The sequence below is a fragment of the Aquarana catesbeiana genome, linkage group LG07 (genome assembly GCF_042186555.1).
Source record: "Aquarana catesbeiana isolate 2022-GZ linkage group LG07, ASM4218655v1, whole genome shotgun sequence".
Lineage (NCBI taxonomy): Eukaryota > Metazoa > Chordata > Amphibia > Anura > Ranidae > Aquarana > Aquarana catesbeiana.
The window spans coordinates 51,348,014-51,360,486 of record NC_133330.1 but is presented as its reverse complement, the minus strand read 5'-3'; the positions used below and the strand labels follow the sequence as shown (position 1 = coordinate 51,360,486).

Sequence of the window (12,473 nt, the reverse complement as noted above, 5' to 3'; positions counted from 1 at the left end):
AATCAAAAGGAGAACAACGATTCGCAGTCCAAGGACCTTGGCTATGGAATGCACTACCCACTAACAGTCGCATGGAAGAAAACCATCGGGCCTTCAGAAAAAAACTCAAGACCCACCTCTTCTAAACATGCAGGACAACACAGGACGGATCAGCGCCTTGAGGCGATTCAGTTCACATTTGTAGTGCTATACAAGTCTTTCATTCATTAAATCACATTTTTCCTTTTAAAAAAAATTCCCATAGCTCAACTTCCTTGCTCCCTCTATACACTAACATGTCAAACCCCCATTTTGCAGGTATTTTCTTACCCCTCTGCCTGCATCAGAGTCCTTAAAATTTAGTGTCTGTACCTATGCACTAACATCCTGTAGACATGATCGGAATGTTGCACCTGCAGTCAGAGCTGGGACAAGGGGTGGGAAGGAGGGACAGCTGCCCTGGGCGCAATGGTTTATTACAGGGATGGGGGTGCTCTGTGCCAGTTGCTTCTGTTACAAGGCTGACAGGGGTAGTGACAGCTACACCACTGCTAACCCTAAGGGAAGGGGGGCGCAGTTTGGAATTTTTGTCTTAAGTGCTGGATGACCATGTCCAAAGTATAACAAATAATTCTGCGCTACCCGAAAAGACAAGCAGCTAACACGGCCAGTAGGACAGGAGCGCTCCTGTCCGGTGACACACTGCTTGTCGGGATCTGTGGTGTCGGTGCAGGCGGAGGTTCCGGGCTGTGAGCTGGGATCGGGGAGGCGGGATACCGGCAAGTTCGGATCTACCATCAAACAAGGGCCTGCCTGGTTGGATGCGGAGTGGTTGGGCGGATGGTGTGTGCTCCTATTATATAGTTTTGATCATCCCAGGATCTTCTTTCAACCTCCATGGAATTCCATCAGCCGTTTATCACTCAAGCTTGTTTGACCCAATTGAACGTAGGTTTTTTTGGGTTCAAACGTTCCGGTAAGCCTCCCTATTTGTTGGTGGTAGTGTCTTTCCATTCCAGATGTTTTCTGCACACTGACATGTATGAAGTCACACATATACTGAGGACTATTATCCCATTATTCTGTAGGATATACTTTTTGAGGACTTTTATTATTTTTGGATATACCTTTTTATGTCCTCCTTCTTTCGATTTGGATTTGAGGAACATAATGGTCTTCATGCTACATAACATGTGGTTATTTGATTTTTTATATTAGCGCTACACTTGTTTTGTTATCTGTTTTATGACCATGTCCAAACACTGCCTGCAGTATTGGTATGGCCAGGTCAAGTCTATGGAACACTAGATTTTTACTGGCTTGATTGCAGAAAAAGTGGGAGGATGCGGTCATTGGAGGAAGTGACCTCCCCGTGAGGGAAGGGGGTTGGGTTTATTTTATTTTTTTTCCTAAAGGTAAACCTGTCCTTTGACATGCCAACATTTACCAATAATGGAATGTGGGTTTAGGATTTATTGACCCTCTTTATTAGCACAGGTTTCACAGTATGGAGGTTTTGCCATTTTTGTTTTGTCTGAAGACATGAATATAACATACTATATTATGGCAGAATTCCTCTTTAAGAGCACTCTGAGCTGTAAATTGAAAAGCCCAGACATGCAATCATCTTCAGATCATCTTCTGATCTGAAAGCACAAACCAATTCTGATCCATAAGTTTAATGTAATATTATGTAATATTTAACATACTAACCCTAAAAATTCTGCATGAAAAAACATTGTATATGGAATTACGGTGTGTCTTTTCAGCAGCTACAAACTATTCATGTCATAATACCACTACACAATCACTTCCCATACATGCAGCTAAGACATTCTATTCAGTCAATCTCACCATTCCTATTAACATTTGAAATGAAATGCTGTTCTGACCCCATCTCCAAAGGCCTAATGTCGTCGATTTACTCTTTCTAGCTTTTACTAAGCAGACACCTGTGAGATATTATCAAACCAATCAGGAGGCAGAATTGAATCAATCACTGGACCCTGAGGATTGACAATCTGGAAAGTAATCCCTAAAGGCTCTCAAAACGTTCTAATCTCATAAAATGTTATATAGGTGGTATTATACTCCAGCACAGTTGGCAAGAATTCTTCCTAACCTCCTTTCCACATTTTCGAGGTTGCTGTCTTGGGGGACACGATGACTCACATATGGTGGACATGCTTAGTGGTGAACAGACTATGGATATGGGTTTATAATTTAAGCCGCTCCTTGATCCATACAAACATCCGCAAGAATCCTCATGAAGCTCTATTAAACAAACCGATTTAAATATATTTTGTTTGCAACGGGCATTATTCTTCCACATATTTGCGCCCACCAGACTAACAATAGCTAGGGCATGGAAAACCCCCACCCTAAGTTTTGAAACAGTTAATAGAGTAACAGACATTATGACCAATGAGAAACTCACTGCCATTGTAACTGACAAGCAACCGAAATGTATCCAAAATTGGCAACCCTGGATCTCATACTGCCAGCTATCAACCTTCAACCTGACACTTTTTATTGATATAAAGTTGATAGGATGCTGAGCCCCCTGGGATTTTTCCCCCATTCCCTGTCTTCTTTCTCCTCGTTTGTCCTACTCCTTTTATCCTTTTTTATATGCTTTAACTGCATCCTCTTCTCCAATCTTATACTGTAAACCTACCAACCCTCCCCTATATGCCGAATGTTGTTTTTGTGACTGCTAATTTAATGTGTGACAACGTTTTTCAAGCTTTATAGGTAATGTACCTTTGATCTTGTTATGGTACCTTTCTTTTGCACCTTCTAATAAAAGATTTGTAAAAGAAAATAACATTGTATACATGAGATAATCACTTTGGAGAACAGGTAGTGCGGCACAATCAGTAATGCAGCCAGATCATCTGGCAAGCTCTATTTACACTATATAAGAGAGAATCTGTTGTGTCATTTTTGCACCTTGTTCTGTGCGCATGATTTGCACTGTGACTCTCAGCCTCTCCTGACATGACAATGAGCCAAACAAACAGATGGAGCTGTACAATCAAGTAAGAACATTCAATATTAGAAACTGGCTGAGTACATAGACAGAATGTGAACATTCATCTGGAAGCTTAGAACACAAGTCTAGTTCGGCACATAGGTTAACCCCTACCAGTCCCCAGGTAGAGGAAAAATAAAAATTGGAGGTGTCATCCGCGGCAATGGGATGTTGGCTGTTTTTTTGTGCAGGTTTGAGAAAGTCCAATTTGTTGCATGGCCACCCAAAGGCCTTCAGGGTTGTGCAGCTTCACATATTTTGGTCCTGGCATATCAACAGAGCCGGTTTACATAAACTGGTGGAAAAAGGAGACCTTGGCTATTGTTTCTCTGGGAAGATAAGGTAAGCAATCTGGTTATAAATGACAAGTCCTCATTATTTTGGACAACTTCCTGATGTACGTTTTTAAAATGACTTATAGCAACTTTACCAGACTATGCTGTTGGTACAACTAGTAACCTCTATATGCTGCTGGAAAGAGAAATACAGTGGAACCTCGGATTACGAGCATAATCCGTTCCAGGACTATGCTCGTAATCCAATGTACTCGCATATCAAAGCGAGTTTTCCCATGTCAATGGAAACAAAAATAATTTGTTCCGCACTGACTTCAATGGGATGCAATATCGCATGCGGCCAGAGGCGGGGGGTGCCGGGGAGCCTTGGAAACGGCCGAAAAGGCCTGAGGGACACTTCGGCGGACCTCGGCAAACCTCGGAAAGACTCTGTTCACAAGCCTTTCCGAGGTTTGCCGAGGTCAGCCAAACTGTCCTCGGGCCTTTCCGAACTGCGCAGATCGGCGACTTTCAGTTCTGCTCGGCTCCGGCGCCCCCCACCTCAGGCCAAAAGCGGTACTGCACATACCGCTTTTGGCCTGAATCCTGCTTGTTTTGTGAGACAACACTCGCAAACCGAGTTAGGAATTTTAGAAATACAGTTGTCAGGGGATGTTATACACAACATCCAATGCAGGTGATCAGATCGCTGGGCTGCACCAAGGAATCAGGGACAAACGAGTAAATAAAGAAAGTATGTTTATTATAATGATAACGATACACGTGAAAACAAGACAGCAAACCAAAAACAAGAAAATGGTGAAAACACAGCAAACCCCCAAACCAACCTAACTATCTATCTAACTAATATAATACACAAGCAAGGAAACCAACATGCAAAATATAAGGCATGGGCCAAAGCGACAAGGGAACAGAAACCAGGAATAATGAAGCAGACCAAGGAGCAGGTAACAGGGAACAGGAAACAGGGTTCAAGGACAGGATACACAAACGGGGTTCAGGAACAAACAGGAACAGGCTGGAACAAGAGCAGGTACTGGCAGGGACAAGGGCTAGCAGAGGAATACTGAAGCACTGGAGGTTAGTTCAGGGCGGGTTTATATAGTCCAGCAAAACCATGACAGGTGTGCTTGATGGCAAGTCTGCAGACCAGGCAGGGAGACCCCCGCTGGTGGCCACTGGAATTACACCCTTTTGGTGCTGAATGTAATAGTGCCACCAGCAGGAGAAACCGGAGATGACACCGTTCCTGACAGTTCCCCCTCCTAAAGGAGTGGCCTCCGGACACTCCATTCAGCCCTGGGTACGGCAGTCCGAGTGGGTGCAGAAACACCTTAAAATGTTTCCCTACAGAGTCTGCGGACTTCTTCGCACTTCCAAGGTCAGAGTCTTTTAGTTCAATGGGGGACGTGCCATCAGAGTCTGAAAATAGGACACGTACCCCACCACCCGGGTCAGGAAGTTTGGATCTGGAGATGAAAATTAGCAGGGTAACGGGAAAGAAACCATCGGAGGCAGACCACACAGGAGCTTTACATTCAAGCCAGGCGACAGACAGGATTGACCCAGCGGCAAGATGGCCATCAGTCAGGAACAGTTTTAGCAGGCACCATGTCATCAGGCTGAGCAGAAAGCAGAGGTACATCACGCTGGGCAGTAGCACATCCGCATCGAGCTGGGCAGCAGGCAAAAGCACATCGAGCTGGGCAGCAGGCAAAAGCACATCGAGCTGGGCAGCAGGCAAAAGCACATCGAGCTGGGCAGCAGGCAAAAGCACATCGAGCTGGGCAGCAGGCAAAAGCACATCGAGCTGGGCAGCAGGCAAAAGCACATCGAGCTGGGCAGCAGGCAAAAGCACATCGAGCTGGGCAGCAGGCAAAAGCACATCGAGCTGGGCAGCAGGCAAAAGCACATCGAGCTGGGCAGCAGGCAAAAGCACATCGAGCTGGGCAGCAGGCAAAAGCACATCGAGCTGGGCAGCAGGCAAAAGCACATCGAGCTGGGCAGCAGGCAAAAGCACATCGAGCTGGGCAGCAGGCATGGGCACCTCAAGCTGGGCAGCGGACTCATCAAGCTGGAGAGCAGGCACTGGTACTTCCGGCTGGAACACTGGCACCTCAGACTGGAACACTGGCACCGAGACATCAGGCTGGAGGGCTGGCACAGAGACATCAGGCTGGAGGGTTGGCACCGAGACATCAGACCAGGCGGCAGGTACTGGAACTTCAGACTGGGCAGTAGGCCCATCAGGCAGAACAGCAGGTGCTGGCACAACAAGCTGAACAGAAGGCACATCGGACTGGATAGCAGGTACTGGAACTTCAAACCGGGCAGCCGGTACTGGAACTTTAGACTGGGCAGCAAGCACAGACACTGGCACATCAGGCAGAACAGCAGGTGCTGGAACAACAGGCAGAACAGCAGGTGAATCGGGCTGGATAGTCAGTACTGGAACTTCAGACTGGGCCGTGGGCACAGGCGCTGGCACGTCAGGCAGAACAGCAGGTACTGGCACAACAGGCAGAACAGCAGGTACATCGGACTGGATAGCAGGTACTGGAACTGCAGACTGGACAGTGGGCACAGGTGCTGGCACATCAGGCAGAACAGCAGGTACATCGGACCGGATAGCAGGTACTGGAACTGCAAACCGGGCAGCTGGTACTGGAACTTCAAACTGGGCCGTGGGCACAGGCGCTGGCACATCAGGCAGAACAGCAGGTACTGGAACTTCAAACCGGGCAGCTGGTACTGGAACTTCAGACTGGACAGTGGGCACAGGCGCTGGCACATCAGGCAGAACAGCAGGTACTGGCACAATAGGCAGAACAGCAGGTACATCGGAATGGATAGCAGGTACTGGAACTCCAAACCGGGCAGCTGGTACTGGAACTGCAGACTGGACAGTGGGCACAGGTGCTGGCACATCAGGCAGAACAGCAGGTACATCGGACCGGATAGCAGGTACTGGAACTGCAAACTGGGCAGCTGGTACTGGAACTTCAGACTGGACAATGGGCACAGGTGCTGGCACATCAGGCAGAACAGCAGGTACTGGCACAACAGGCTGAACAGCAGGTACATCGGACTGGATAGCAGGTACTGGAACTTCAAACTGGGCAGCTGGTACTGGAACTTCAGACTGGACAGTGGGCACAGGTGCTGGCACATCAGGCAGAACAGCAGGTACTGGCACAACAGGCTGAACAGCAGGTACAGCGGACTGGATAGCAGGTACTGGAACTCCAAACCGGACAGCTGGTACTGGAACTTCAGACTGGACAGTGGGCACAGGTGCTGGCACATCAGGCAGAACAGCAGGTACTGGCACAACAGTCTGAACAGCAGGTGCATTGGATTGGATAGCAGGTACTGGAACTTCAAACCGGGCAGCTGGTACTGGAACTTCAGACTGGACAGTGGGCACAGGTGCTGGCACAGCAGGCTGAACAGCAGGTACTGGCACAACAGGCTGAACAGCCGGTACATCGGACTGGATAGCAGGTACTGGAACTCCAAACCGGGCAGCTGGTACTGGAACTGCAGACTGGACAGTGGGCACAGGTGCTGGCACATCAGGCAGAACAGCAGGTACATCGGACCGGATAGCAGGTACTGGAACTGCAAACCGGGCAGCTGGTACTGGAACTTCAGACTGGACAATGGGCACAGGTGCTGGCACATCAGGCAGAACAGCAGGTACTGGCACAACAGGCTGAACAGCAGGTACTGGAACTTCAAACCGGGCAGCTGGTACTGGAACTTCAGACTGGACAGTGGGCACAGGTGCTGGCACATCAGGCAGAACAGCAGGTACTGGCACAGCAGGCTGAACAGCAGGTACATCAGACTGGATAGCAGGTACTGGAACTTCAAACTGGGCAGCTGGTACTGGAACTTCAGACTGGACGGTGGGCACAGGTGCTGGCACATCAGGCAGAACAGCAGGTACTGGCACAACAGGCTGAACAGCAGGTACAGCGGACTGGATAGCAGGTACTGGAACTCCAAACCGGACAGCTGGTACTGGAACTTCAGACTGGACAGTGGGCACAGGTGCTGGCACATCAGGCAGAACAGCAGGTACTGGCACAACAGTCTGAACAGCAGGTACATCGGACTGGATAGCAGGTACTGGAACTTCAAACTGGGCAGCTGGTACTGGAACTTCAGACTGGACGGTGGGCACAGGTGCTGGCACATCAGGCAGAACAGCAGGTACTGGCACAGCAGGCTGAACAGCAGGTACATCAGACTGGATAGCAGGTACTGGAACTTCAAACTGGGCAGCTGGTACTGGAACTTCAGACTGGACGGTGGGCACAGGTGCTGGCACATCAGGCAGAACAGCAGGTACTGGCACAACAGGCTGAACAGCAGGTACAGCGGACTGGATAGCAGGTACTGGAACTCCAAACCGGACAGCTGGTACTGGAACTTCAGATTGGACAGTGGGCACAGGTGCTGGCACAGCAGGCTGAACAGCAGGTACTGGAACTTCAAACTGGGCAGCTGGTACTGGAACTTCAGACTGGACAGTGGGCACAGGTGCTGGCACATCAGGCTGGAACAGATCAGCTGGTGGGGAGGCAGGATTGGATACTGGCATGATGGTATGGGTTGGAAAAAACTTCCGCTTCTTTTTGCTTTTAGCCACTAGGGATCTATAAGTGGGTACAGGGCTGTAGGTAGGGAATGCAGCTGGTAGAAGCGAAGAGTGAAAGGATGGCAAGACAGAGGGAGTAGGTTTTGAAGGGAGATTTAGTGGAGCTGATGGAGGCAGTTGAGAAGCATCAGGGGAGTTAAAGGCAGGGTAGGTGCAACAGGAGGAAACAGGGTACTGGTATTTCATTGGTAGAGAAGTATATTTGGAGCTAACAGAAGCTGAATGCAACAGACTTGACCAGGCCTGTATTAATGATTGCACTGCATCAGGTTTGCACTTGGCTTGTCTGACCAGAGACTGCACTGATTCAATGCATTTTGCAAGCACCTGCTGAGGACAAGCTGAATATTGTTCAAAAAAAAATGCTGAGTCATCCTCCAACAGCCAAACTAAAGATTCTACCTGAGCTGCACTAAAAGGGGGTGTATAGTCATCACCTCCCTCAGCGACATCAGACAGGGCCAACTCAGTACAGATCTTAATTAATGGTTGCACATCTCCAAACAAAAAACTGCCTTGCTCAATAAAAACATGAGCTAGGCGGATGCATTCTAACAATTGTTCCCTAGTGTATTCAGCCAATGTCTGATAACAAAAGTCTCTGTCATCAGTTGCCAGGAGCGATAAATACAAAATACTTTCAAAATCCATCTTTCAACAATAGCTGGGACTCAGGCCCCAATTCCCAGGTGCAACCGATCTGATTGTATGGCTTCAGTATTCTGTCAGGGGATGTTATACACAACATCCAATGCAGGTGATCAGATCGCTGGGCTGCACCAAGGAATCAGGGACAAACGAGTAAATAAAGAAAGTATGTTTATTATAATGATAACGATACACGTGAAAACAAGACAGCAAACCAAAAACAAGAAAATGGTGAAAACACAGCAAACCCCCAAACCAACCTAACTATCTATCTAACTAATATAATACACAAGCAAGGAAACCAACATGCAAAATATAAGGCATGGGCCAAAGCGACAAGGGAACAGAAACCAGGAATAATGAAGCAGACCAAGGAGCAGGTAACAGGGAACAGGAAACAGGGTTCAAGGACAGGATACACAAACGGGGTTCAGGAACAAACAGGAACAGGCTGGAACAAGAGCAGGTACTGGCAGGGACAAGGGCTAGCAGAGGAATACTGAAGCACTGGAGGTTAGTTCAGGGCGGGTTTATATAGTCCAGCAAAACCATGACAGGTGTGCTTGATGGCAAGTCTGCAGACCAGGCAGGGAGACCCCCGCTGGTGGCCACTGGAATTACACCCTTTTGGTGCTGAATGTAATAGTGCCACCAGCAGGAGAAACCGGAGATGACACCGTTCCTGACAACAGTACTCGGTTTGCGAAACGCTCATTAACCGCGTTACTCGCAAACTGAGGTTCCACTGTAGTTTATTTTGTATTCTTTGTTCACTCCCAGATCCCTACCAGTTTCTAAACTGCTTGGTAAGCCATATGTGCCTGCCGAAAGCTTCCAGCTCTGCCCTGACTTGGGCCTCATGCACACTGGACATTTTTACAGCTGCTGTTTTTGGCTTCAGACGTTTTCTACAGGCAATAAACTCTCCAGCATGTTATTCTATGTGTCCATGCACACATAGACTGTTATCAACTGTTTTTGGCTGGGGTGTTTTTTGGCTGTAAAAACGCTCAAACGCCAAAAAACGCAGTTAAACGCTCAAAAACATGGCTCACAGGTGTTTTTAAGGTTTTTGATCCCATTGATTTAAAAACGTTAAAAAATGCTGAAAAACTCACTGCAAAGCTACTGCTGTTTCTATAACGTTATTATAACATCCAGTGTGCATGAGGCATTACGGTTAGGGTATAATAGTCTCTGTCCCTGTGCCCCCCAGCATATGTTCTCACAGCTGCATAGGGCTCTTCAGTCAAGGACTTAAGTGCTGCAGTTCATCTGCTCCACACTGCAAAACTTAACATTGAACTAGTAGCATTGTAGGATGATTGGGTGCCTAGAATTTAACCTATGTAACCCAAAAAACTCAACTCTACTAGTGCTTCAGTTTTAGGCATTTTCCAGACGCACTGTGTGTCACTTCTAACCGTGATGCCAACATCCCAACACTTAGTTTTTATTGAGCTGACTGCACAGTCACTAGGATCAGAGGCAACAGAGTAGCAATGCATGAGTAAGCTACGGCATAAATACAACAAACTGTGCAGCGTTTAAGTGCTACCAGTTGCACTTGTCAAGGACTGTATAAAAATCCCACCCCGGTTATAGGATACATATAGATTGACAGTCAGTAACATTCTAGTTTACAGCTTATTGAGGCAATGTTACTGATGAATAAACCAAAAGGAGAACTTCATTGCCCATGGCATCCAGTTTACCGCTTAGATTTTTCAATAGCAGAGATGATTACAAAAGGGAGAACATGATTGGCCTCTCTGGGCAAATGCATAGAATTCTATTAGATATTTTCATACAATAGCCCACTTCTAACAAAATTTGGCTATGTTCCTATTCAGATCTTACCTGCTGATAGGAGATTGGGACAGGCCTGCTGAAGACAACCCACTCCACAATTTCACTACACGGAGGTGTGGTCAAAGAGCCGGTGTATCGGTAAAAGCTCCCCAGTGAGGCCGGCAGCAAGTCCCTCAAGACAAATGGGTCCAGAAAGGTTTCTTTCTCTGCAATATAAGCATAAAGGACTCTTGTAAATGTTACCTGCAGCAAATGTATAAAATATCAATTGTTTAGAGGTCTTTATCGTCACACTATAGATCCGCTGTGTGCTCTTGTTGGCCAGAATTCAACCCTATAGAGATTCTGATAAGCTTGAAATGAAGCATTTCATACAGTCTTTGGTGAGTACAATATCAAAGTTGAGCACTATACATGATTTTTTTTTTATTTGAACGAACGGTTAATTTTTAAACGAAAAGATTTCCAGGGTCAAACCTAAAAGAAGAAAAAGGTAGAGCTCCAAAAGCTTGTTCAGAAAAAAATAACGGTTAGTGCAAGTAAGGAATAAAAAAAATAAGCTGCCTAAGATGGATGAGACTAGAGGCAGCAAGATCCCGATGAAAAGTGAAGGGTTGACTCCACCAGACTGCACTGATATCCTAAATACCAGTTTTAGTGGAAGTGCCCTTTAAAGAAGGGGATCAAAAACAGAAAAGTGTGTCCATTGAGTTAAACCAATAAATATAATTTTGAATATGAAAACAAGGGGCTGCCTTTGTGTACAGGATGTAAATTTTTCTGTTCCTAGTTTCTATTATAAAAGAGAGTCACTGATCTGAAACAAATCTGATCTGGAGACTTGTTTCAAGTCAGTGGCTCACTAGATCGCAAAGGGAGGTTCACAATGACAGACCCAGAGCTTTCTCCTGTGCAAGCAAATTTAGTAATAGCTACCAGAGTTCGAAGCTTATTGGTTCATCGTAACATCGCACATTACATTTTATGCAAATTACATTTTTTATGTAGAAGGCTTGCAGAGACCCTTGTCCAATAAATCTGTACTGTTTATCTTCCCTGACTGGTTCATTTGTGTTTCCGAAGAAAGTGTAAAGAAAGAGTGCCAAACGTTTATAAAAAGCCTTGTGTAGATTAGTTTTGATAAAAGATCAGCAGGTAAATTCAATGTTTGTCAAACTGGTGCATGGACTCTCACTATTCAAATTCTTCATCCTCATATCGTAGTCAGCACTGGAACATTGATGAAAGGGGAGCTGTGAACCAGAAATGTGTTGATTTTCTTACGGATCTATTATAAAGGAAGGACCGGAGCTATGAGGAACAAATGAAGCAAAGGGCTGGCATGAAAGGGTGGAAGGGGAACCAGACAGCATAGAGTTAACGTGTTCAAAAGGGAGAGGTGTGAGGTTTACTTATGCGATTGGTTGAGGAGACGGGGTGATGGGGAGGAGCGTAGGAGTGTAGACTACTGAAAGGGGTGGGACAGTAACGATCAGAGTTGGAAAGCCATTGGATGAACATCCCTTCCTCCCTGTTATAGGGTATGTAGGCAGGAAGTGTATAGGTATTGTGATGGCGGTTGGGACCTCTTGGATGGGGTTAAAATTGGTTGGTGGGATACAAGTGGGGAACCATCGCCTGGTATGGTGTCCTCTGGTTGGGTGTGGTCCAATAATAAGGACCAGGTAGTGGTAGACCTGTAAGGTCTGTGGGCAAGTGTCAACGTCCCCAAGGTGGTGTTTTGCGGCAGGGGACATCCATGTTTTGTTGTAACGTTCTTGTTATTTTGTTTAATAAAAGGCCTTACAGCCATTTAACTCCATTTGGTGTCAAGCGTTTTATTGGGGTAAAAAGGGGGTGGGGTTTTTGGAGGGGTCATGTAGGAGTTTTGGGGGTGACCTCTGAGCTACCCTTGTCAAGACTAATAAATCTATACTGGGCTTTTTAGAAACTTGCGGTACTCTTATTTTGCAAAAATAAATAAAAAAAAGAATGCGTAAACCACAAGTAAACCTCAAAACAATTCCAGAGTGGTAGC

At 46.5% G+C, this 12,473-nt stretch overlaps 1 protein-coding gene across 3 annotated transcripts in view; it reads right to left on the bottom strand.

The window, feature by feature from the left end:
• PTPRG (protein tyrosine phosphatase receptor type G) overlaps positions 1-12,473 on the bottom strand; it is a 761,059-nt gene that overhangs the window by 256,742 nt on the left and 491,844 nt on the right. For all 3 annotated transcript variants that reach the window (XM_073592151.1, XM_073592152.1, XM_073592153.1), the window contains exon 7: positions 10,484-10,641. In XM_073592151.1, the coding sequence (XP_073448252.1) occupies positions 10,484-10,641 (158 nt within the window). The remainder of the gene's footprint in view (positions 1-10,483; positions 10,642-12,473) is intronic.